The sequence below is a fragment of the Caretta caretta genome, chromosome 3, assembly GCF_965140235.1.
Source record: "Caretta caretta isolate rCarCar2 chromosome 3, rCarCar1.hap1, whole genome shotgun sequence".
Taxonomy (NCBI): Eukaryota; Metazoa; Chordata; order Testudines; family Cheloniidae; genus Caretta; species Caretta caretta.
The window spans coordinates 102,299,027-102,325,868 of NC_134208.1; the positions used below are offsets into that span (position 1 = coordinate 102,299,027).

The window sequence follows — 26,842 nt, forward strand, 5'->3', positions numbered from 1 at the left end:
CACCCTGAAGCTCCTCCCCTCCCCCCCTTTTTTTTTTCTTTTCAAAGAAAAGACCACAGTTGTGGTCAGCTGGTGCTTGAAATCCTCTTGATATACAGCAGAAATGCTGTTGGCAGGTCAATCTCTGTGACAGCTCCTGAAGTTTGGCCCTCACTCCCCTCACTCTTACCTTGCCTTCCAAGCCCCTCCATTCCTCCAGGATTTAGGGAAGTCTACAGTAGAGGTGGGATTTATCATTAGAATGCTGCTGGCTGCTCTCAAGGGGTGAGGCTGACTGGATGTTCCTGATTATAAGCTCAGAGCTTTTTGAGATGGGAATCTTGCATGTACTTTCTATATATTGAAGAAATAAACTCTGCCATAGTTGCAGAGGTAAGTCGCCTGTAGCCTGATCTATGAATTGTATATTAATTATATGGATTATTTAAGAATTCCCAGTTCACACTCTGAGGTTTGACAGGTTCTTGTCCCAAGATCAGGTCCAGTATTACTGAGATTACTGTTTGGTTGGGAACCCTGATGCGCAGAGTTGTGACACACACAGAGTTTAGGAACCCTTCTGTATTTACAATAGTTTAATACATTTAGCAAAGTCACAAATACTCTAACCCAGCAAGGTAGACAGAGAATACATCTGAACATCTCTCTCTCTCCTCCTGCCCACAGACTGGGATACTTTTATGTTAGCTGATACCACTATATCTCATGCATATTCAGCAGATGTTTCTCCCCTCTTCCTTATTTGTATCTCCTCACCCTACTAATGTTGGGCTGCCCTTCTCCTGTAGGTTAGTATATTAATGATCTCAACTCATCATATACATCAATTCATTGCCATGGCACCCTTGTGTTCAGACATCTGTGGATGTTCCCATCCTAAGATATCCACAAGCTGATGTTAGCTCATGTTCCTGTGGTTGGCTGGTGTCATTATTGACAAACTTCCCCCTTATACACTATTCTCAGTTCCCCAAAACTTAGGGGTGACCACTTGCACAGATAAATGGCTTAATTTCATAGACCTAAAGCCTTAAGCTAACTGCTGAAGCCAATGTTTTATAGGATACAGGCCTGTAGTTTCCTTACATTATTGCTGAATAAAATAAATGCTAAAGCTAGCCCTATGGGCTACACACCCAATAGAAATGCAGACTAATTTGACCCAATTCCCTTTCCATCATGGGTCAAATTCAGTCCTGGTCTAAACAGGTGCAATGCTGTACTTACTGAATATGACCTAGCATATAAATTCAGCTCTCCCATTCCCCAAGATTTGCCTTTTCTTCCCACTCCTATGTTTAATAGGAGGACATGGGAGATGGCTGACTTCCTTTCCATCCTCACTTGTAATCTCATTTGGCTACAGAAATTCACTGAATTTAGAAATAAGAAGTTACCTGGTTTTATTTAACAGAGCATTATGCTCACTGTTTCACATTCTCTTTGAACATCTAATGTTATCAGATATATTTTAACCATTAACTTCCTTTTAGAAAAAGGAAAACGCACATTACAATAAAACATGGTAGTGACAGACTGTCTGGGTTTGTCCCTAGCAGATTCAAGTACAGGAACAGAACACTCTGAAACATAGTTCTTTCACATTGTGTAAAAATCTCTCTTCAGTGCACTGTACTGTGAACACAGAAGCAGGCTGACATCTGATTTACCAGTTTAACCAATCCACAGCAGGAACATCCAAAAGAAAGGCATGCAGTATTTAAATAGAGCATCAGAACAGCAATGTGGCAATATGTTGCAATTACAAATAATTATGGGAAGTGGCTCTCCCAGCTCTAGAATTATGCAACAATGTGTTTGGGTGTTAAGTCCACTAAGTCAACTTAAAAAAAAAAAAAAAAATGCTGATCCAGAAGTATTCCTGGCTATGTCTCACTAGCCAATAGGTGAACGCTTTCTTCATTTGTGCCCAGAGGGGTCTGCAAATTGGATCTGTTCAAGAAGGCAAGGAAGGAAAAAGGAAACAGTTTGACAGAGCTTCTGGATACTTTTGCATACATAATGCTAGCATTATTTAAACAAACAAAAAACCCAAAACAAATGGAAGTGCATTCTGTGCCCCCAGAAATGTTTAAAGTCTCTTTCATTACTAGGCTGATTGTGTGAAGAAACAGAAGTATGGTGTGGGGGGCGGGAATCTATATTTTCCTTAATGAAAACCTTTTAAAACTGGTTTGAAATGGATGTAAAAGTCCCACAGTACCTTCCTTTTCGTGAGGCCTCTACGATATAGAATATTCCAATAGCTAGTCCCTTTAAAGAAAGGGCCACCAATTATTACAGTTGTAATATTTGTGTTATATTTTACAGTTGCAGTCTGCAATAAAAGCAACAAGCAAGAATACTAGCTTTACTTACATTTAGTAACGCCCATCCTCCTTGTATGGCGGCAGCCCATTCAAACCCCAGCCTCTCATTTAGGAATCCACCTAATGTTGGTCCTACAAAAGCTCTAAATACATCAGAGAAGAAGTATGGGTACCTCAAAGAACAGATTACAAAGGTCACAGGTAAGAGTTTTTATTACAATATGTTGAGACAAGAGGTTTCAGATCTATAGCTAATGTACAGATGGCACAGGGTTGCCCCAGTACAGCACAAGAGGTAATTGACACAGGGCCTCTGTCACTGTAGTCCATGCACCAAACTCAGATTTAGTGGACGGGAAAAAAAGCCACTCAAAATAAAAACAAGCCTCTGTTTTCAAACTTGGGACCCATTGACTCCTGAGCTCATGCAGAGCCCCGCTGATTTCAATGGGACCGTGCAGAGGCTTGTGCTAGAACTTAATGCAGGAGTGGGGCCTTGTGTTTAAAATTAACCTATTTATACAGGTGCCCAGTTTTCTGGGGTGCTGAGCATCTTACCCGGGTCACTGACTTCAATGTGACTAGTACAGTACTGAAAGTACGGTGCAGTGTCATTCTCATGCAGTCGCACAACGTTACTGTCTGTTTACAATTGACTTCACTTCTTGTGAAGTTAATGGAAAACAGAGAGGGAGGTAACTCAGTATAGTTTCACTGTCCAAGATTGAGTTGATACATTAATATTTTTTATTATTTGTATTGATGCAGTCCCTAGAGATCCAGACCCACTGTGTTAGGCCCCCTTCATAGATGGTCTCTGCACCAAAGACCCAGGGGTGCTGGAACTAGGAGCGCTGGTGGTGCAGCAGCACCCCCTGGCTTGAAGTGGTTTCCATCTTATACAGGTTTTACAGTTTTGTTCAATGGTTCTCAACACCCCCACTATACGAAGTGGCCGCAATGCCACTGCTAACAGCTTCAAATTTAAGCGTAAGCTGACACGACAGATAGATACAAACAGATGGGGGAAGTACACTCTAGCACTGAAACAGTTATCATTTGTGTAGCCAACATTCGTCACAAAACACCAGCGGCCTAGTTATTGTCAGGGGTTTATAACCCACCCATGCTGTGATGCCCTTATTAGAACTGTGAAGTAGAGACCGTTTCAAAAAGCTGCTTCAATGTACACAACTTAAAGACATATTTAGTAACAGGAGAGAACTGGTGTGGGTGACCATGAACTGCACGTATCTGTACTATGTCCACCAGGCTGTTGATGAACTCCCAGCATTGTTCTCAACGGTCCAGCACTAAGCAGGATAGCGAGCATTTCAGTCACTCAGAAGACAGAATCCCATCAGCTGCCAATACGGATGATAAAGTGGGGCAGACTAAAATCCTGGTAAATGCTACCCAAACGTGTGGCATTCTGAGGGGGCCCTGAGAGCTGAGGAAACTGAGGCAGGACATTGAAGAGCCATATTTGGCCAGCAGGGGGCACTACAGGGCAAGCAGGCCTTTTTACACATTTAAGCAGCCCAACAACTTTATGACCAAAATACAAGAAGTTTATAGACAGTGACTGTGTACCTACCCAAGTGACCACATTGCACTGAAGAGCCCAGACACCAGTCCTAACACACTTAACCCCTCCTCGAATCCATTCTCACTGGAGAAAGACAGACAGGTTATTTCCACTAGGCACACGACTTGCCTTTTAAAGTGCTCCATGACTGGAAAATACATTAACGTGAACACAAGTGCATCCAGCACAGAGAAGCCTCTCTCCAAGGAGGATCCACAGCTTTCTGCCCCATATCTTGCCTATTAAGCCATCTGGCACCACCTCCCTGGGAGAAGGAAGGTAAGGACAATGCTACGTGGAATTTCCAGCACAACAGTGTCATCCCCATTGGCAGTGTGATAACTGGATTTCCATGTCATACACAGTGAGTCTTGTGGGGCACAGGAGAAGGAAAGCTGACAGATGGGTCTGAAAAAGAGGAAAGCCCTTGGTTCTAAGGAGAAATGCATTTTGGCTAAACATGGAACCAAGAGGACCTCAACCCACTATGGCCAAGCAGCATGAGAGACGGGAAACTGTATTTTAAGTAATCCTGACTCCTGCGGATAGAATTGTTGCTGTGGGGTCTCCCAGAGAGCTAATGATATTTGCTGGATATTAACCCTTCCAATGACCTGAACTAAAAGTCCCTTTAATAAATATATACACATCAGTCTTGTGGCCTGCTATGCAAACCACCAAAACCACCTGGACCCTATGACTCTAATGAGGCCATTACACCCCCTTACCAATATGTAAAAATCAAAAGTGCTTAAGTGATATAGAACCCCAGATCTCTCCTCCTCTTTTTTTTTTTTTTTTTTTTTTTAAAGAAAGACACTTGAAAAAGTGACTTAGGCTCTTTTGAAAGTTTTACCCAACGTCTCAGGCTCAGACCAACAATTAATTACTTTCTCCCACTCAGAGAATGAAATGGCGGTTGAAAATTGTTTGAACAGCTTCCAGTCGTAGTAATAATTAAAGTTGTGATGGACAGGATTACTTACTAAATACAATGGAGCATCTCAGGGAACAGTGGGATAGCAGACATCCCAAGGGAAAAGCCAGTCAAAATCAGCATTAGGACAAACATCCAGAGTTTGCTGCAAAATAAGCATTTAAAGAAATTTTATACCATTCCTTTCAAATAAAGCCTTATTTTCATTATTTAGGACTGTTACACCAGCTCTCCATGATTCAAAGAGACTAGTTTTCCCTTCAAAGCATCATTAGCTGTAATATTCATTTTAAAATTACCTAGTAAATTGTTCTACATATTTTGACAGAAGAGATTTCTTAAGAGTGCAGCTCCAGTCTGAAAAATGGACTTTGTGAAAAATAAAGAATTCTGTGATTCCATGTTCATTGCATCAATGATTTCCTTATGCAAGAAGTTCAGTTTATAAACACAGAATGGTTTTACCAACGGCTGACCCTGCAAATTCATTCTGGGATTGTTAAATTCAAGTTACACCAGTGTAATTATAGAGGAGGGGAAAAAACCTTATAAGGGCAGGTCTACACTATGGAGTTAAGTCAACCTAAGTTACACAACTCCAGCTACATGAATAACCTACTTATTGTGGTGTCTACACCATGCTCGGTCGACAGGAGAAACTCTCCTGTCGACTTACCTTATGCTTCTCACTCTGATGGAGTACCGGAGTCGACGGGAGAGCGATCAGTGGTCAATTTAGTGGGTCTTCACTAGACCCGCTAAATCGAAAACCCAGTGGATCGACTGCCACGTATCAATCGCCCGGTAAGTGGCAACAAGCCCCAAGCTAGTTTCCTGAGATTTTTCCTCCATTCACCCCTCCGCCCACAAATGTTTGAAATTGGTTATGTTCTTCTTCAAAAGTTAGGGAAAAAAGGCTCTACATCTTAGCAACCCTGGCCATCAGTGTTGTTTCACAGATGTAACAGAGTATGTCATTTGCAGATAAGAGGGCTAGGACAGGTGGCTTTACAAAAAGAATGCAGATGGTCTTCACATTTTTTTGCCAATGATTTTCCATTGAGAGGCATTTCAAATGTCAAATATCCAGGGAGAGACAGGCACTGTAGTTTTTTTACCTCAGTGTAGCTAGTTGAGGTAAATACCAAATGCAGGCTATAGCCTATACCCCACCTAGCTACACTGAGGTCAAAAAACACATTACCTGTCTCCCCTTGGATATTACATCAAGATGGCTCTCTCAGTGGGATTCTCTCCCCCCAATGAAGGCATAGCCATAGTTAGTTCTTAAGGTGCATAAGCCACAAAATAAATCACTTTGCTCTCCCACAGCTATGTTGGTCCTGGAGAACTTACCAGTAATAAGAAAACTAAACTTTATTATTCTCCACCCCACACACAGACTAAAGTGAGCAGATACAACTCTGAAGAGGCTCAGTTAACAAGTATTAGATAGAGATAAAAGGCGGTAAACTGTACCTTTCAATGTGCAAGATGGGAGCAGGTCCTAACAGGAAAAAGGACAGTGCTGTCAGTAAGCCCCCAAAGACCAACAACCATTTCCTTAGGTGCTGTGAAAGAGAAATCAAAGGTCTAAAGAAATCCAAACTCAACCAAACTCTTATCTGTTAAGCTAGCACATACGCAAAAATAATTTGGTTAAGGTGCTTCTGGCCCACCAGAGAAAGGAAGATACTTGAGACTCATTCAGATGCATTTCCCTTCCTTCAGAAGCAGCTCATACCTCACACGGTGAAGTGGAGAGAGGGATTTAGAATAATTGTCTGGGGGAAATTAATATTCTCTCCCCCATATCACAGGACAGGTCATTAAACTCAACATTAGTTATGGTGCCACAGTATTGCCTATTCCCAGTGTAAGAACATGCTGTAGTTATGACAGGTACCAGAGGGGAATTTAGAGTTTAGCTTGACTACCTCAGACCCCCTAAAATCAGCTGTTAGAAGTGGCCACTGGGGAAAGCTGTTTTACATTATAACTGGGGCTCCACGGGACCTCTGCCAGAAGGAGAAGCATGGGAGAAGCAGTGATCAGTACACTTCCTAGGTCATGCCCACTCCCTGGCAATTGCTCCATACTATGCAGATAGTATCAGGAGGCTTTCAGGAGGTGAGGGCACCTCAAGCCACTGGGCCCCCATTCCAAGCAGACTCTGCTACCAGGGGCCCAAAGCTTGGGTTCCACAAGCAGAATGATTCAAGTCCTACTTTTCTGCAGCATAAATGAAACAAAACAAGTAAAAGTGTACATGTGATGCTGATGTGAGATTAATGGCTCTCACTACTGTCAAGTGAAAGTTGACAATGCACCCTCATTTTGGGCATACAATGCTTCTGCTTTTCCTATTTTCCTCAGCCAATTAGCGACAGCCAAAAGTAGTAAAAAAGTGATCTGCACTATATCAAAAAACAGTGGACACATTTTCACTTGTGATCAGGTAAGGCCTGGATAAGGATCTCCAAAGGTAAAAGGCTGTGTCACCAAAATCTCCTACACCAGGGGTGGCCAACCTGAGCCTGAGAAGGAGCCGAATTTACCAATGTACATTGCCAAAGAGCCACAGTAATACGTCAGCAGACCACCATCAGCTCCCACACCCCGGTCCCAGCGCCTCCCACCCACCAGCACCTCCCCCTTCCCTCCCCGCACCCCCTGATCAGCTGTTTTGTGGAGTGCAGGAGGCTCGGGGGAGGAGGAGCACAGCCACTGCAGGCTCCGGGGAGGGGGTGGGAAGGGGTGGAGTGGGGGCAGAGCCAGGGTTTGAGCAGTGAGCATCCCTCGGCACATTGAAAAGTTCGCGCCTGTAGCTCCAACCCCAGAGTCGGTGCCTATACAAGGAGCCGCATATTAAACTTCTGAAGAGCTGCATGTGGCTCCAGAGCCACAGATTGGCTACCCCTGTCCTACACCGTGCACATATCCTGAGCTCATTTGAAATATATTCATACAGTGAGACTGTTACTAAGAATGTGAAGATACAGTGGGCCAAAACATTTTTCTGAGAGGAAAAAGACAATGTCATGATAGTTTGTTCACTGCCCCATAATCTCCTGCCACCAGCTCTACTTGAAATAGTGAGTCAGAGGTATTCACCCACCTAAAATCCTGCTCTATACCAGCTACAACATACATACAGTAAACATGATGGACAAGTGTATGGATTTATTATAGCACCCAAGCCTGCAAAGGGATCCATGCAGGTGAGCCCTTTTAAAGTTCCATTGACTTGAGGAAAATGGGATTCAGTGCAGGTGTGAAGGCCCTGTGCAGAATGGGGGTCTGGGTCTAGGACTTCAGAATAGAGACATCTCTGTTTTTTTTTTTACTTTGCATATTTAAATTAGCCATGGACATAGGACACCATACAAGCAATTAGAGATTGTACTTACCGGCATTTTATCACTTAGAAACCCAAGCAATGGTGAAGACAGGGCGTAGGAGAGTCCCAAACCTAGGAATACTAACCCCACATAACCAGTTGGTAATTTGAGCTATAAAATAAAATTTTTACAAAAAGCATGGAATTAGCAAAGTATTCCATTATCATCACATTTTAAGTTAAGTGGCTGAAGTCATCATTCTTTTTCCTATTTTGTATTTTTCAATACTTGGATATCAGCTGTAGATTTTCAATTCCCTCCCCTATCCCAAATATCTTCAGTTCATCAGGTTCCATCACTCCACTGATATACACAGTTCAAGTCTAATCTCAAAAGGAAACAGATTTGCCCCCAATCCAGAATGCTGACACTTAATCTAGGCTGTTTGAAGTCTAAATCTCAGAGATTGGTATTAAGTAATTCTTGCATTTACACCTTCAATTTTTAGTTTTGTTAACAGTTAGTAGAATACTATAGTATTTATAGCTTCCTATTTGGTGCATTTATTTTACAGCATGACTTGCCTTGAAAATACTTTTTTCCCCGCCGTTTAAAAGCCAAAGATTTGATTTTTCTAAAAAGTCAGACGAAAAGATATTCAGCACAGTGAACGGGGAAAAGAGAGGAAAGGCATCTCCCTGTAGCTGCAACCACAGAATGAGAAGCATTCTGAGGGCAACAAAAATGATGAGGGGTACGGAATGGCTTCCATATGAGGAGAAAGTAATAAGACTGGGATTTTTCATCTTGGAAAAGAGATGACTAAGGGGGAGGGGGATATCATGACTGGTATGGAGAAAGTAAATAAGGAAGTGTTATGAGAAGGAGTAAATAACACAAGAACTAGAGGTCATCAAATGAAATTAACGGGCAGCAGGTTTAAAACGAACAAAAGGAAGTATTTCTTCTCTGGCAAAGAGTTCCACAGGTTGACAGTACGTTGTGTGGATGTTGTGAAGGCCAAGACTATAACAGGGTTCAAAAAAGAACTAGATAAGTTCATGGAGGATAGGTCCATCAATGGCTATTAGCCAGGATAGGCAGGGATGGTGTCCCTAGGCTCTGTTTGCCAGAAGCTGGGAATGGGTGACAGGGTGTGGATCACTTGATGATTACCTGTTCTGTTCATTCCCTCTGGGGCAGCTGACATTGACCACCGTCGGAAGACAGGATACTGGACTAGATGGACCTTTGGTCTGACCCAGTATGGCCATTCTTAAGTAAGTTAGAATGTCGTAGAGTTTTGTTCACTTGCCATTTGATTTTCCCTAGTTTTATAGGCCAATGCTACAATGCCATCAACAATTCATAAATTTATATTTAAGGAGTTCAGTCAGTTCAAATATTCCAGAATGGCAGCTATTGCAAAGTCTGAAAATACTCTTCTTACCCAAACAAATGCAAGTGAACCCCCTGACATTCACATGCATTATCTGTACATACCTAGCCAGAGACAGGAAACGGGTAAGAATCAGCAATACAATATCAGGCTCAGATAACACGGACAATAAGCACATTTGATAGAATAGGATTTATTATAACATTGATTTTAAAATATTTGGATTAAAGTACTCCATACTGCTGAAGTCATTAACCCATCTCTTACACATTAAGATGACTCACCTTCTCTGAAACAAACAGTGACATAGTGGGATCCAGAAAGCCTAAACATGCACTTAGTGAAAATATAGTAAAACAGAGAAGTACAACTTTTGGCAGAGTAATGAGCATCCAGAACGAGTCCTTGGTAGCGATTGCATCTGTTGTTTAAAAAAGAAAAGAAACTGTTATTTGATATGCTTATAACCCACTTTCTTGCTTCTGAGATTCAGTATTCTCCCTCTCCCACTGCTTTGAAGGTAGTCCTCTCATAAACAAATTGAAGCAAAATTTAGAATGTTACAGGTCATCCTGGGACATTGTTACAAGACCAGAATTTTTTTTTTAGCCTCCAGCTTGGAAACTAGACAAATGAAGAAAGCAATCGGAACTTAAATTTTCCTACTTAACACTTTCAATTTAGAATGAAGTAATTGGACAAGTGCTTATTGAGTGACTAAGATGATAGAATAGACAAATATAAGAAATACAACCACTTTTCAGGTGCCATTGCGATGTTTTATATTTCTAAATTATGCTCCATGGGCCTGATCCTGCATACACTTCAATATGTGTATGGTCTCATTGTGCGTACAATGAGACTGCTACTCACATGCATTATAGTCTACAAGATCAGAGCCTATTGCTCTTTGTACAATGGACTTCCACACTGCAAAATTCCAAAGTTGCATAATTCAGAGTATTTATATCCAAGCTATAAGCATCTTCCGAAGTCAGACAAATGGTTAACCGGTGTATTTCATCTAACAGTAGTTAGCAGAATACAGACTCATATATATAGGTGGTGCTTCCTCTCCTGTGATTTGTCATAGTTGCCATCCTCCCCCTTTGGGGCTTTCTAAAAAGATTAGAGTCTTTAGCTATGCAGTTCCTCTTATCCTCCAATGTTATCACACCTGTACTCTTCCATTTGTTTCATCCTCCAGCAATATGACGACGATCTTAACATAGGCTGTTTATGCTACATCGACTGATCCCTCCCAGCTACCTTTTTCTCCCCAAAACTAGGCCATCCAAACTTGATCTAATGAAATGCAATCACAACATGCATGCAGCTGGATTCTCTTCCACATGTGCAATGTATCTTGCATCGTGGAATGCAATACATAGGAATCCCTTTGTCCTCGGTACTGTAAGCCTCCAACTTGCTCAGTAGCATGGTGAGGCAAAGGGTATATCTATGCTGCAAAAAAGACCCACAATGGCAAGTCTCAGAGGCTTGGTCAACTACTTGAACTTGTGCTACTAGGCTAAAAATAGCAGTGTAGACGTTCCTGCTCAGGCAGGAGTGGGGACTCTGAGACCCTCCATGGGTTTCAGAGCCCAGGCTCCAATCTAAGCGGGAACATCTACACTGCTATTTTTAGCCCAGTAGCATGAGCCCAAGTCAGTTGATCCAGGCTCTGAGACTCGCCACTGTGGCGTTTGTTTTTCAGTGTAGACGTACCCTAAGACAACTTATTGTTTAAAAGTCCCAAAGAGAGACATCATGTAGAAAAATCTCACTTCGGTTCAATGCAACAGAGAAAGCTAGTATTTACGGGGATGGACACAAGAAAGGAGATTCATTCCAAGCCATGTGCATTCATGATTTTTAGTTATGTTCAACAAGGACCTGATCCTGCACCATTAAAATCAGTTGCAGTTTTGCCACAGAGGTCTTGTGCTTCAACAAGCTCCAGGGATCTCATAAGGATAGCTAGTAAAACCCTTTAATTCCTCATGTATGTAGAGTATGTATCTATCCATCCATCTCAAATTTGAAATATTGACCAAAGGAAGAGGAAGGAAAAGAGCCTACCGTATTTTGGTAAGAGGTACATGTTCAGAGGCACCAGGATCAGCACTAAGCATCCTAGCACTATGAAAGGGATTTCATAGCCAAAGGACTGATACAAAAAACCACCTACAGGTGGGCCCAGCACTAATCCAAGCCCTGTAAAAATTTCAAGGCTGCCCTAAGGAGGGGGTGGGGAAGAAGGGGGAGAAGGAGAGAGAGAGAGAACAAAGGTTAGTAGATAGAAGCTAGGCTCTGTCATTGATCAAGAGCTAGAACAAATCATAGCCATAAACAAAAATCTTTACATGCAAGTACAGCAAAGGGAGTCTGAAAAATTGTCTGGATAAAAGCTAAGTGAGCTTTTAAGAGGAAGACCAAGTGTTCTTCTTACTTTTTCAGTCTTAGCCACTCACATGCCGCCTAATGTCCCCAGTTCCTGTGAAGTTCCATATACCCAGTACATCTGCAGGGATGCCAGCAATGAAGTGACTACACTTCCCAAATACAAAATTACATTAGAACCTGAAGGGGAGAACTTAGTAAGCATATTGCAATGAATCATCATTAAGTCACCTCTTTGGGGCTTGGGTGAAAGATGCCTTAAGTTAAATAACTTTTCTACCTACATACAATTGGTCAAGTTTAGCCCCTGCAACTATCTAAGGAAGTCCATCAAGTTACAACAGAGATATGTTTGACCCATTAAGTTTGGATTCTTTTATCGGATGTGACCTCAAAGAACAGTATGAAGAGGGCCTACATGGACTTCATCTCCTCCTGTTGTAGTACCATTAGTCCCCATTGCCAACATACGTTACATTATTTGATCAGCTTATATCTAGACCAATAAATTTTCCTGAAAAAGAGTATTTAGCCATAATATCCACTGGGAAGTGATAGAACAGTGACAAGAAAGCTCACATAAGGGCATGTCTACACTAGAAAGATGTACTGCTTGCACTATATGGGTAGTGCTTTCACCAGTATAATTATTCCTTTGCAGGAAGAAGAATAATTACACTGGTAGAAATCACCTTTACACTAGTATACCTGTATCCACACGAGGGGTTTTACCAGTATACCTATTTTTGATGTAAAAAAGCCACGTGGATCGAGCAGGCAGGAAGCTGCCCATAATTAAAATCCTGATAAAATTTAAATGTATACCAGACTTAAGTCTCCCCTTGTTCTCTTTTGAGTTAATTTCATAGAATATCAGGGTTGGAAGGGACCTCAGGAGGTCAACTAGTCCAACCCCCTGCTCAAAGTAGGACCAATCCCCAACTAAATCATCCCAGCCACGGCTTTGTCAAGCCTGACCTTAAAAACATCTAAGGAAGGAGATTCCACCACCTCCCAAGGTAACACATTCCAGTGTTTCACCACCGTCCTAGTGAAAAAGTTTTTTCTAATATCCAACCTAAACCTCCCCCACTGCAACTTGAGACCATTATTCCTTGTTCTGTCATCAGCTACCACTGAGAACAGTCTAGATCCATCCTCTTTGGAACCTCCTTTCAGGTAGTTGAATTTGTTTAAATAAGTGAGCCACAATGCTGTAGTGTCTGTGTGGCAGTCTACTTCTGTGAGTCTAGCTGCTAACACAGGAAACGATGATTCTAGTTATTTTTCACAGACATCACATATGCCATTCTCTGTTATCTCTCATGGAGGAACAAGACTGACAGGTGCCAGAGGCCCTAGTTCAACAAGTCCATCTTTAAGTACCTTCATGACCTAAGGCCTTGGATAGGGAAATAGAAGATTTGATCTTGTCAAATGATAAGCCAGGCCATTTCCCTTTGTCGGGTTAGGTCATATGCCATACGGAATTCAGTTTTTATGAAGACTAAAAATGCACCACTTAATCTCAAAAGCTTTTGAGTTGTACGTTGTCTGTAAGTATCCTACCCATGTTTCAAACAACACTGGCAAATGGATCACAAGAAGAATATATTAAAAATCCCTCCTCAACTAATCCTCAGAAAGTCATGACGACTTTTATTTTCTAACACTCCTGCATAAGTTACTGAATGAGCTCAGTTTTCCATCCTCATTCCTTCCATTGTTCCAGGACCTGCATCACTTGTGTTGCACCTGAAGCATGTTTATTCCTTCAGGCATATAGCATTTTAAGTTAAATGAGAGATTTTTGTTTGGGGGGTTGTTTGGGTTTTTTTTAAGCTGGAGGAGCATATGGTAGACCCTTGACACCAGCTGTATGGTTACAGTGCAAAATGCATAAAGATGTAGGAGAGTCATTAAAACACTTTTAAATTCTGGACGTTCTTCCATAATGCGTAGTTCTGTACATACCATTACTGTAGCTATGTTATTGGGAAAAGCCTTTGCAAGAACAGAAAATGAAGCTGTCGCTGCTGCAGCAAAGCCCACGGCATCCATCGCTCTAACCAGAAAACACAAACCAATGAATACTGGCCCATCAGGTGCTCTGTCCAACAGACTGAAAGAACAAGGCAACAAATGAAATTTAGCAAAATAAAAACCAAAATCCTTAAAATACAACTGTAAGGTAAACTTCTTCTAGAGACAGCATGGTCCAGTGGTCAAAGCACAGGGCAAGTCACTTGCCCTCTGTCAAATGGGAATCTCTTTTACCTACCTATCACATATGTATATCATCATATAAAGAAAGAACCTGAAAAGTTTAGACATCAAGCAGCCAATGTAGGCTCTCTTCACATCAGAGACCAGATCCAAAGTCCTGGTAAGAAGCTCATCACTTTCACTCCCAGTTGCTGTGGAAGGTGCTGCCTCTGGACCTTGCTTAGGGACTCCAGCTTTTTTGTATCTGCTTATGACCAGTATATATTTGAAGCTCCAATATCTCTGGTTATGCCTAACACTGCATTATAAACCCAGCCTCAGACCCAGGCTTGAGCCTTACCCCATTCTTCTCTACCATCCACACAAAAATATTCTGACTTGAGTCAGTAAGCTCTCAGGACCTGGGTCTTAGGACCCACCAAGTGGGACTGTGTGTGGTGGGGTGGGGTGAGAGTTAGCCCAAGCCCTGCTGTGATTGAGGTCCAAGCCCTGTCTTTTTGCAGCATGGATGCAGCTCAATCCTGGGTCCCTAGACTTGTGGCCAAGGAGTCTGTCACCACTGTACCACAATCCTCTGGGCATGTGTTTCTCAGACCTTCGTGTCCAAAACTACCACTCAGTTCCCAGGCCTTGGAAGCAATCCTTCCTTTCCATGCTGACCGTTGAACTGGGTTCAACCATCTCCTGTGTTCACTATGCCCAGCACCAAGAAGCAGTTGGTTGTATTAATATACATGGAATAAATCAGCCAAAGGTTTTAGCATAACCCAGTCACTATTTAACATTAAATAGCATAAAACAAGGTGTGGGACTTGAGATACAGAGACTTCACCCTCCTTAGCACCATAGCAAACACATCATTAAATATCCTTTTAACCTTTTGTTAAAGATACAAAAAAGTTAAAAAACAGTTAAAGCACCTGAAATGTAAAATATTAAATAAGGATTTCATTTAAACATCCCTTGTCCTCTTTCCCTGCAGAGAGTTTTTAGAAGAAAAATAAACCCCATGTTGTTTGAGTCTCTTTGACGGTATTAAAGACAGTAATAACCGTCCTTTTGGGGGGGGGGGAAAGAGAAAAAGTTAGGAAATCTCCAAACCTTCTCACCTAACTTCTTCTCTTTTCCCCAAAAGGACAGTCATACCATCGAAGAGACTATCAAACAAGGGGCCTTTTTCTTCTAAAATTGGACTTCAACTGCAGCAGTGAGGAAATCTCCAGCCCATCTCAGCTCAATGTTGTTGCTGAAGTCCAATTTTAGAAGAAAAAGGCCCCTTGTTTGACAGTCTCTTCGATGGTATCAAAGATCATCCCAGGTGGTGTTTGGGATTCAGCTGGAGCTGGCAGGGGTGGCGATGTCAACTGGGTCCCTCTCTCTCAGGCCCATTCTAGTCAGGACACCTCTTAGGATCAGGAAGGCCAAGCGCCCCAGAAAATGATGGGGGAGGAGGAACAGCTATGATGGTGAAGCTCACTGCAGTAGTTTGTCTGTATTTTTGTTGTTTCAGACTTTCCCCACACACACACACAAAATTAAGGACCCCAAAAAGGGAGTGATGGGCAGAATAGCCTCTACCCTTATTATTTTGTTCACCAATTAGTCCTAATATCTGAATTTTGGTATATTAACTTCACATCTCCCGTTCATAAGCCAAGCACAGTTTCAACAGTCTTTGAATTATATCAGTGGGGCCTCTGTGGTTTAGGCTACTAGAGCTCCTTTGACTGGTTCTCTTGCACTCGTTACAACATTGTTAGAATAGGTTACTGTGACATCACATGAATTTACACTCACTTTTTACAGTTCAAACTCACAATTAGGGTAAATTTGTAGGCCCAATTATCACAACAAGCCCCACACCACGTGCACTGCTAGGTGGCCTCAGGAACACAGTCAGATTCTGGTTAATTTCTGGTGTGAGATGAACAAGATGTCTGACTTCATCAAGAGTACCAGAAATGATCATGTGTACCAGGAAATGTTGAGGAAGTGTGTGGTGTTGGGGAGCCCCCAGCTGCTGGTCAATGCAGAGAGAGAATCAATCAGCTCAAGACCAACTACAGCAAAGTCAGAGATGACAGCCGCACCTCTGGGAACTCCCTGCCTCTTCTATGAGCCCATGGTGGTACCTGACAATCCGTACAACCCCCAAGTCTCAGGCAGCATCAAAGGAGAGCCAGCAGCCACTGTATTAAGCTCAGGCAGTGACTCTCTGGTACTTACAATGGTCTCTGAAGAGGCTTTGCTCCCAGAGCAGACACAGCACATTCAGAGATGCTGTTTGAGGACAGCCCAGAGGAACAGCCCGCAGCAGCAAATGCAGAGAAGGCAGTAGTGCCAGAGCCTGGTAAGTTTCTGACCCCATGTTTGTTATTAATATACGGATAGGATAGATTTTCAGCTTATGCCCTAGTAAAAATTATTATTACAAGCCAGGGGTAGCAGCATATACTGTATCAACTAATGATGGAAGGCCTGCCAGAACCAGGGGTCTCAAACTCCCAGCCCGAGGGCCATCTGCGGCCCAAGAACCTCCCCAATGTGGCCCACGGGGCTCCAGCAATTTTGGCGCCAGGTCTCTCCCTTGGCCCCACATGCCACCCCCGGTGCTCCCCCAGCCCCCCACCCATGTCCCCTGGGCGATTTAAAATGCCCTGGGGCCCCACCCATCACTGGAAGTACAGCGGAGCTGAGCGGCTTCCTGCCTGCTCACTCCACGTGGCTGCCAGCTCCTCCCTGCTGCCCCAGGGTGGGGCTGTGCCTCCTCGTGCTGCCCCCGCAGCCAATGGGAAGCTGCGGGGACGGTACCTGGGGGGCGGCAGCCTGCCCTGCCTTGGAGCCCCAGCTAAGCACCGCACCCCCCGACCCTCTCCCAGAGCCTGCACCCCCTTCCCCACATACACCCCGCAGCCCCCAAACACCCTCCCAGAGCCTGCACCCCTCTCTCTCCTCCCACACCCGCCCCCAAACTCCCTCCCAGAGCCTTATTAATACTCTGAAATATGCTGGGGGAGTTGTATGTCATCCATGGGTGCCATATTATGAGTTGGAGGAGAGGGGGACGCTTTGAAGTCCCTTGTTACATAAGTACGATCCCAGGGGAAAGGGGATGTTATTTAAGTGATGTATATCCTATTATAAGTCTGTCCTGTCCTGGGGTGTCTATACGCTCCATGGATGCTGTATTAGGAGTCCAAGTCATCCAGTATGTAGTCCATAGGGGTTGTATTGTAAATCCAAGCTTGCACCAGGGTCACTGCCTGAATGCAGGGTGCTTTCTGGGTGGGCTGTAATACATCTGCAAGATAACAGCATCCGGTTTATTTGCTCATGAATTTTCACTCAATCCCATTTGCAAACTTTCCTGAAGCAGGAACTCCAATTGGGTGGTCACATTTCAGGGGAAAGGTTATTAATTAGGGCTCCTCTGTAGGTCACTAGCCCCCTCCTCTTGTAGATTGCTGGTCAGTGACCATAAGCCTAAAAGCTCTTTAGCATACACAGCTGGCTTGCCTCCAGTACCTTGGAACACAAGATCCCTTTGACATTCAGGAATTGCCAGAAGTGTTATGTCCTCCTAAAAGTAGACAGCCTAAGAGAATTGCAAAAACAAGCAGAGTAATCCATGGTAAGTGGTCTCCTCCCCGACACCCATAAGGGGAAAATGGTCTGTAATTTTATAATTTAAATTGATCTTGTAAATTGGACTTTACCATAACATGTGACTGCTTTCTGCTCTGCTCAACTCTCAGTAGTGTCTGAGACCTTAACGTTATCTAAATATAATAAACCAGAGTATCAGTTTTTGATCTTGAGATTCCAGATGCTACAGATGAAGTCAAAAACTTACTTTTTTTTTTAAATAAATACTCTGACAATAATGTGTTCTTTCATTAGGCTTGGCATGCCCTTCCACCCCTGCAGGGCTACCATAGCCAACCATGAGCCTTGTGGAGGGGGCACACTCCTATCTGTCAATAAAACAGGTACATAAAGAATGATGGAGATCCTGAATAAGGCCAGCCAGCAACTTCAATACCAATGGCCAGGTGTCAGGCAAAAAGAGGCTGCACCGCGTGAGGAGAGATTGGCAGTGCAATTTCTGGAACACGAACAGCGCTTGAGAGAGGAAACTAGAGTACAGCAGAAATAACTGGTTGAGAGACTGCTTGTGTTCATGACAGCGAACTCCATGACTCCAGCCCCTCCTGTTTTACCCCATTCCATGAGTCCCCACCATGGTACAGTGCCACCATATCAGAGAATTGCACAATTCTGTGATTGGGTGTCCATGCCACAAGGAATAAACATTACGTGGAGAGGACAAGTGTACCCTGTTCACTCCTCCACTCTGGTGCAGCACAGGCCAGTGCACGCAGCACACACTAGAAGGGCTAAAGAGCAGAGGGACACAGGACACTAAGAATTAGTGAAACAGAGCTTGGAGTGTTTTATATGTAGTCAGTTACTAGATGCATGTCTAAAAATAAAGTGATTTTATTTCCACACAAATGTGGAGTCATGGGAACGGTTTATTATCTTTACTAAAGCTGACCTAGATAGCAATCCACAAACAGTGGGTTAAATCACATGTCTATTTTATACAATAAAGATAAATAATGCACAGCAATATATTCCACTGCATCCATAAGTTCAAATTCATAAGAACCACCTATGATGGTACCCCATGGAAATATGCTTTTTATATATATGACTGAATGACTTAACTGGAATATGTTTTATGCTACATATGCCCTGTAACATATCTATGTCAAGGTTATGATCTACTGAATCTATTAATCCTATTTGTATGCATGTATCATTTTTGTATTTGAAGTTGTGAATACTGGCTTGATTTCTAAGCAGCCTTAGTAGAGCATTTGGTCAGCTTCTTGAGAAAGGAATGTGCAAATTAGGTGCCCACTCCAGAAACACTTAAAGGACAATGAATCTTGTAAGGCTCCAATCCACATGAGAAGTCTACCTGAGGACATTCAAGCAAGCATGTGAACCATGGCTGCCACCTTTAAGTTTGAGTCATGCATGGACAGGTGACCTGCCCATGAGAAAAGGAGTACTTGTGGCACCTTAGAGACTAACCAATTTATTTGAGCATGAGCTTTCGTGAGCTACAGCTCACTTCAACACACATCCGATGAAGTGAGCTGTAGCTCACGAAAGCTCATGCTCAAATAAATTGGTTAGTCTCTAAGGTGCCACAAGTACTCCTTTTCTTTTTGCGAAGACAGACTAACATGGCTGTTACTCTGAAACTTACCCATGAGACTCCATCTTGGAGCTGGACTTTGCATAGGAGAGAGGAGGGGGTCTCCACCCACAAGAGAAAGTCTATTTAAGCCTGTGGGAGACCTCTCCATTTTGTCTTCAGCTGGCTAAGGAGATATCCTTGAGGGTGGAGAGGCTAACTGAAAGAAACTGGAACAAAGGACAGTAACTACAGGAGGTGAGAGTGGTTGCTGGACCCAGACTAGAAAAAGTCTAGTCTGTAAAAGAAAGTTTACTGGAATTCCTCCAAGGGTGAGGTCTTTATCTGTATTCAGAGTTCTTACTGTATTAGACATAGACTTGCATGTTCTATTTTATTTTGTTTGGTAATTCACTTTGTTCTGTCTGTTACTACTTGGAACCACTTAAATCCTACTTTTCTGTATTTAAAAAAAAGTTACTTTTTACTTATTAATTAACCCCGAGTATCTATTAATACCAGGGGGTAGGTGGAACGGACACAAGCAGCTGTGCATCTCTCTCGATCAGTGTTATAGAGGGCAAACAATATAAGCTTTATACAGGGTAAAATGGATTTATTGGGGGTTTAGACCCCATTGGGAATTGGGCATCTGAGTGTTAAAGACAGGAACACTTCTTAAGTTGCTTGCAGTTAAGGCTGTAGCTTTGGGGCACGTGGTTCAGATCCTGGGTCGGTGTTGGAGCAGACTGGCGTGTCTGGCTTAGCAAGACAGGATGCTGGAGTCCCACGCTGGCAGGGAAAGCAGGGGCAGTAGTAGTCTTGGCACATCAGTTGGCAGCCCCAAGGGGGTTTCTGTGATATAACCCATCACACCACCATCCCTGGTGAGATGTGTGAAGGGAACCCATCTCCTAACAGATAGTATTTCGCTCACTGTTTATATTATGATGCACTTACATTCACTCTCATCCTTGGGGCTGTGCAAGCCCACAATGTGGGCACAAAAAACATCCCTGATTTCCATTGCATGTAGGGATCCTGCTCCAGTTAGGACAGGTGCACTTTTTGGCTGTGTGTACCAGTCAAGCAATCCGGAGTCCACTCCTGTTGGAATGGCTCAACTCAGTCCTCACAGACATTATGCAGAATGCAGCAGGTCACAATAATGCAGACGGCCTTGATAATTTTGGCATTCAAATGGCTCTGCAAAGAGCGCCAACAGGATTACAATCCACCAAATACATTCAACTACACATTCTACAGCTACTGAGAATGTAATTAGCCATCTTTTACCAGACCCTCTGACCTCAAGGTACGGTTTTAAATGTCATGGCAAAAAGGGGGTACAACACAGGGTCCCCCAGTGGGGACAGTTACCCATTTATAACAACATCACTTGGTGGGAAGAGTGTCCCAGATTGTCCATGAAGGAAAAGTCCCAATCTATGGAAAATCCTGGAATTACACACTTTGCCAGTACAGCCGATATTAGAGTCCATCAGTTGGCCATTGTGTTCAGCCACGTACTGCACAACGATGGAGCAGAATTCTTTGTGGTTTGTGCATTCAAATGCTCCTCGAGGAGGACAAACTAAAGGCACAAGTCCCATCTATGACCACATCACACTTTGGAAAGCCCATTTTCTCAACACCAGCAATTATTTCAGGGACTTTGTTTATGCCCACTAACCTTTGAGTAAATCACAGTTCTGACTGCCTCACAAACTGCTGCCAACACAAAACTGGACAGCTATAGACCTATAGCAGTCAGGGATAGCCAGCTACCAGATGACTATAGGAACCTGCTTCTGGACCAGCATGGCCTCCCTCATGTGTGCATCCGGACACTGCAGGGTCAGGGAAAGTGGTTCACAAAGCTGCACAAACATCAACTGCTTCATATGAAAGCTCTGGAGCCACTGCTGGGCATCCCAGGTCTGCATGATGATGTGATCCCCCCAGTCTATGCTCATGGCCCTGCTCCAGAAACACCAATCTACATATGGGAAATCTGTGGCTACAGCAAGAGTCACGAGCAACAGCCACTAGTTGGAGTCGGCTACATCTGTTTTCCCTTCTGAGAAGTCCCTCTGATAGGACAAAAATGGCTGCCAAGATGTCCACCAGTGTCTCATAGATGCTCTGCTCATGACGCGAAAGTGCAAGCTTGACAAGTTCTTCCAAAGGCGCTTCATCCTTCTTGGTGGCTCCAGTTGCTGGGAGTGTGTAGACACAAAGATGGCTCCACTGCGTGTGTTGGCAGGCTGAGACAACTTCTGGTCAAGTGCCATGGAATGAACAGTCAAGTTTTCATACTCCATGAACTAAGGCCTAGAGTGGCTACAGCCAGTGTTTTCCCCAGGAATAGTGTTTTCCCCAGAAATGGGGCTGTTGGAGTGTTTGAATTTACAGGTTGGGTGAGGGTTGACGATGGGTGAGACCATGAGGGCAAAGGTGGGCTGTATGGCATCATAGTAAAAATTGCAAAATATTTCACAACCATTTTATTAGATTTAACTCAAGTTTAAAAAAAAATCACAAATTAACGTTGGCTACTCAAGCCTTGTATGAAGCACTACATCTACATCCTTCTTGATTTCTTGTTGTAAGTTTGCACAACTCTGTTAATGAATGCAGTGAATTTGAGAAGTTCATCTTTGGTGGACTCTCACAGGTCCAGTCCTTCCATTGATATGCTCATTAGTTCATTCACACGATCAGGTAGAAGGTGACTTCTTTCAGAAGACAAAATTTCTATTCAATGAAGAAAAAGAACATTCAGCTGTAGCTGTTGTAACTGGGAGTAGCAAGAGACAAATTCCTACTTCTTTCATCCCAGGAAACATAGCACAAAGATTGGGTCGAGCCATGAGTGATGATAAAGAAGCTGAAGTCAAATCTTCATTCATTCATCCTATGATATTCCACTCTAGGTTCAAATTCTCTAATGTGATCAGGTCAGAAGGCAGCCCCATTGCTGGAAGTGCCCCACTCCACTCAACTATCAGTGTTTTATAAGACAGTCATCTGTAAAAAGCTACTTAGAGGTTGAAGAGAAGTAGCTCTTGTAGATTTGTAAGAATCAAGTCTGCATACTTTTTCAGCTGGCTTAAACACATCTTGTCCTCTTCACTTAAGGATTCAATACAAGTGCCTTCATTAGTCAACTTCTGGACTGAAGTCTTTGCTTCTTCCAGTATGTTTTCAATGTATCACTCTGACTGATCCAAATGTAGCTTCTACTGCTGGACAAAGGTCTACTATTTTTGTAGCAGATTCCCAGTCAATTTTAAGTGATTTCAACAGTAGACTTACAAAAGAGAGAATGGTGATAGTCTTCTCTGAACATAGTAGCAAAAGTAGTCCACCAGCCTCGCCACTTAGATCTGTCCTACCTTGCTAGATACTTTCCAAAGACAGTAATAACTGTTGCAGTAATTTTAAGACAACAGCCAGGGGTCATTTATGAGAAAGCCAGCGGGTATTACCAGATTGGACTAATTTGAACTCCAGTCCCAGTGTACCTATTTTTTCCAAGACGGTCAGTCTTTCTGGACTTTTTTTTTTTTAAAGCAAAAGTATAATGAAGACATTACATTTATGGCTTTTTAAATGTCTTGAAGATTCTACAGCTGGTACTAGTGCTAGTTGGAGTGTGTATAGGAGAGATTAGGGTTATACTTTTCTCTGAGCAAAGTTTGTACTCCACTATGTCTCCAGAGAAGTTTGCAGCTCCATCAAATGCATAACCAACCATTTGTTTGAGGTTCAGTTTACAAGAATTTAATTCTAAGATGTGGATTGTCACAGATGCAGCCAATGTGTCTTCTATAACCTGAAGATCTAGAAATGCATCTATTGACCTACCACTGACATCAGCGTACACAATGACTTAATACTCGATGCTCATTTGCATCAGTGCATTCATCAGCCATGTACACATTTTTTTTGAATGTTGTGAGAGTTCTTCACTCTTTCAACTCCTGAGTCTTTCACTGTTGCACTGCATGCGTCTAACCCATGGATGGGCAAACTACGGCCCGAGGGATTGCCACGGGCCCTGCACCACTCCCGGAAGCGGCCGGCACCACGTCCCTGCAGCCCCTGGGGAAGAGGGGATAGAGGGCTCCGCATGCTGCCCTCGCCAGTGAGTACCTCCCCCAAAGCTCCCATTGGCCGCAGTTCCCCGTTCCATGGGAGCTGCGAGGTAAGTGGCCCCAGGGTGGAGCTCGCACCCTGAACCCCAACCCCCTGCCACACCCCAACCTCTATTACCAGCAGAAGAGGTAATAGCTCACCTTACCTGATCACTCTTGTTACAGTGTGTCTAGTAACACCCATTGTTTCATGTTCTCTGTGTATATAAAATCTCCCTACACTATTTTCCACTGCTTGCATCCAATGAAGTGAGCTGTAGCTCACAAAGGCTTATGCTCAAATAAATTTGTTAGTCTCTAAGGTGCCACAAGTACTCCTTTTCTTTTTAGGTAGAATAGGTGTGTTCATGTAAATACAGTCTGGTCCTGAATCCTTCTCCTCCTACCCCAGGCTCATCACTAGCTGTCAGGGAGAGCTCATTGAGACCTTGCTCGCAAGTCATAATTTGACATTATTAGGTTAGCCATCACCACCAAAACAAATGTGCTGACATGATCATAAAAAAATACAGCTATTTGAGGAAGCTAGTCTTTTTTCATACTTTTCAAACCTATTATGCTTTTTTCAGGTACAAGTATTTTATCATATGCTGCATGGTGTATTAATATTTTAAAGGGTGTATTAATATTTCAATTTAAATTCAAAATTTCCAACCGATTAAATTGGCAACACTGCATGTAACAAGCTGACCACTGGGGGTAGGGGTGATGGGGAAATACATGGGGGTGTAGGGAAATCCCTTCAGCTTTCACTAAGAAGCCTGGGATACGCCCCCAGAATCAGAAGGTTTGACTTGGGTCTGTGTAGTGCAGTACAGATGCATCAGCATGATTGTGAGACCCAGCTCCAGAAATTGTAAGCCCATGTTCACTATGCAGTGTGCATGCAAAAGGACAGGCTCAGAAATACCTAGTCTGGAGACTTGGGTCCCACAGTCCCAAGCTGACAATGCAGTTCAGACATACCCCTACCACCTGAAAGAGAAAAGGAGCGTTTTATCTTCTACCACCTATTGCTGGGAAGGGGAGGGAAATGTCTCTAGCCCTCCTCCAGCTTCCTCCATCCTTTGGAGGCAGGTGGCCAGCACAGGGTCCTTCTCCCTGTGAAGAACTCCAGTGCCTTCCTCTGTTGCTCCTCATAGTCTTACCGAGAAGCGTCCCCGGAAGCAGACTTGATTTTACAGCTGCCCAATGAGGACTAGATGGCTTTATTTTTTAAAAGTAACATTTTGCACAAGTTAGTGCCTTAACCCCTACAATTGCCAGGCAAAGCTTCTGATTTCCAAGTGGATTTAAAACAATTTAAAATCCCATTTTCTGAGCTAGATTTTATATGCACTTATTACCATACTTACTTGAGGTTTTTCCAACAACTATAATAGCAAATTACATTGATGGCATCTTCCAGCCAAGGATCTCAGAGTACTAAAGAAGCCTTATAACCCCATGAATTAGGTAAGTATTATTTCCACTTTACAGAGAAGGAAAACTAAGGCAAAGAGGCTAAGTCACCAGCCCAAGGTCAGAAACAGAGCTGAGGTCTTTCGACTCCTAGCCCTGAATTTTAATAGCAAGACCATCTGTTTTTCATAGAATTAACACCACAATGCAAATTTCACACTAGAAATAAGATGCAAGAAAACAACACTCACCCAAACAGAATTGTAACACATCCTGAGACAAACATCCCAGCCACAAACATGAATTTGGCTCCAATTTGTACAAGCTGCAATTGGTGAAGAATAAATATTACATTTTAAATTATTTCAAGTCCACTTTTATGAAGGAAACTTATTTGGGGAGTTTTGTTATGAAATCAAAACACTGTGTGCACGCTCTAGAAAAATCACTGACAGGACAAAGGGAACGCACTTCACTTCTCCCCATTCTCAGAAATGCCAGAGGCAAGACAGCATGGCCTGCTTTCACTACAGACTGTACCAGCTAGGAAATGGATGGCTGGGGGCACAGCCTATGGCCAGGTCACCTTCAACAATATAACCCTGTGGGGCTTCTAATTCCATTCTAACCCTGCCTTAGCATGAGCAGACATTTCAGTTTCTTTGGATTGTTCAGGGCTAAAGAAAGAGCAGCCTGTTTTACTGAAACCAGTGGTTTGTCCAGCTTTCAGTGAAACCCTGAGATGTCCAATCATTGCTACGGGCTACCCACTTGTCTATTGCATTGGTAATGAATTGTGTGTTTCACACAGCAGCACCTCCAGTGGAGGCCTCAACTGCTCCACAGCTCCCACCGACTTCACAGCAGAAAGGTAAGCAGTCATATGTACTCCCGACTAGTGACAAGATACACAAAAACTACAGCTCCAGCCACAGCTAGCTCTGAGGCAGCCTCCTGGCTCAGCAAGAGGAATATCTTCAGCTGTGTGCGTGGGTGGGGGAGGTAGCAGGAGAGAGAGAATACTGAGAAAATAATATGAAACACAGGAAGAAAAAGGGTGGTGGATGTAGACTGATGGAGGGGAGAAAGGAATAAGGTAAACTTAGAACTTGCACTTGTTAACTCCTTCTACTCAAACCATGGCAATAGGGTAAATATGCTAGACAGGACAGCAGTGATGAGAAGACAGCAGGGTATCCCCCCTTTCCCTCCCATACATCAGTGGTCTGTTGTAAGTGTCCTTTTTTTTTTGAAAAAAGAAAAGGAGTACTTGTGGCACCTTAGAGACTAACCAATTTATTTGAGCTGTAGCTCACGAAAGCTCATGCTCAAATAAATTGGTTAGTCTCTAAGGTGCCACAAGTACTCCTTTTCTTTTTGCGAATACAGACTAACACGGCTGTTACTCTGAAACCTTTTTTTTTGAGAGAGGGTTGGGAGGTATAGTTAGAGGGAGACACCAGAGGTCTAATTCCACTTTCCTTGAAAAGACTAGAGGACTTTCCTTGTTTCTTTAGATAAGGAAGGGGAGAGAGAGCAGAAAAGTTAATCTCAAAATCCTAAAAAAGTCAAGCTGTGGCCTTAAAGCAACCTGTACATAGGTTTAAGAATCATATTTGATAGCCACATTTAGCATAGGAACCTAGAAGACATTCTCTAGCCTTAAAACGTTTTCCTTGAATGATTTAGCTCCATCCCCAATGGCAGGCCAGACTGCAGTCAATGAAGAGAGTGCCTAAGGAGGTTGTCAATTTTGGAAGAACTAGGGGGCATTTTTCAAATCTTTAGGTACCAAAAGACCAGCAAAAGTGCAATTTAAAAAAAAAAGTACTCCAAAAAGAGTGGAAA

General features: G+C 43.1%; 1 protein-coding gene across 2 annotated transcripts in view; it reads right to left on the reverse strand.

The window, feature by feature from the left end:
* Positions 1–1,386: 1,386 nt before the first annotated feature.
* Positions 1,387–26,842, reverse strand: part of LOC142068299 (MFS-type transporter SLC18B1-like) — a 30,131-nt gene continuing 4,675 nt past the window's right edge. Inside the window, exons 4-14 of one of the 2 annotated variants that reach the window (XM_048844518.2) lie at positions 25,246–25,319; positions 13,973–14,120; positions 11,678–11,834; positions 9,880–10,016; positions 8,266–8,367; positions 6,335–6,426; positions 4,905–5,000; positions 3,928–4,002; positions 2,380–2,473; positions 2,225–2,274; positions 1,387–1,953 (exon numbers count right to left, since the gene is read on the reverse strand). In XM_048844518.2, the coding sequence (XP_048700475.2) occupies positions 1,887–1,953; positions 2,225–2,274; positions 2,380–2,473; positions 3,928–4,002; positions 4,905–5,000; positions 6,335–6,426; positions 8,266–8,367; positions 9,880–10,016; positions 11,678–11,834; positions 13,973–14,120; positions 25,246–25,319 (1,092 nt within the window). In that variant the 3' untranslated portion in view covers positions 1,387–1,886. The remainder of the gene's footprint in view (positions 1,954–2,224; positions 2,275–2,379; positions 2,474–3,927; positions 4,003–4,904; positions 5,001–6,334; positions 6,427–8,265; positions 8,368–9,879; positions 10,017–11,677; positions 11,835–13,972; positions 14,121–25,245; positions 25,320–26,842) is intronic. The other variant, XM_048844519.2, reaches the window with a different exon arrangement.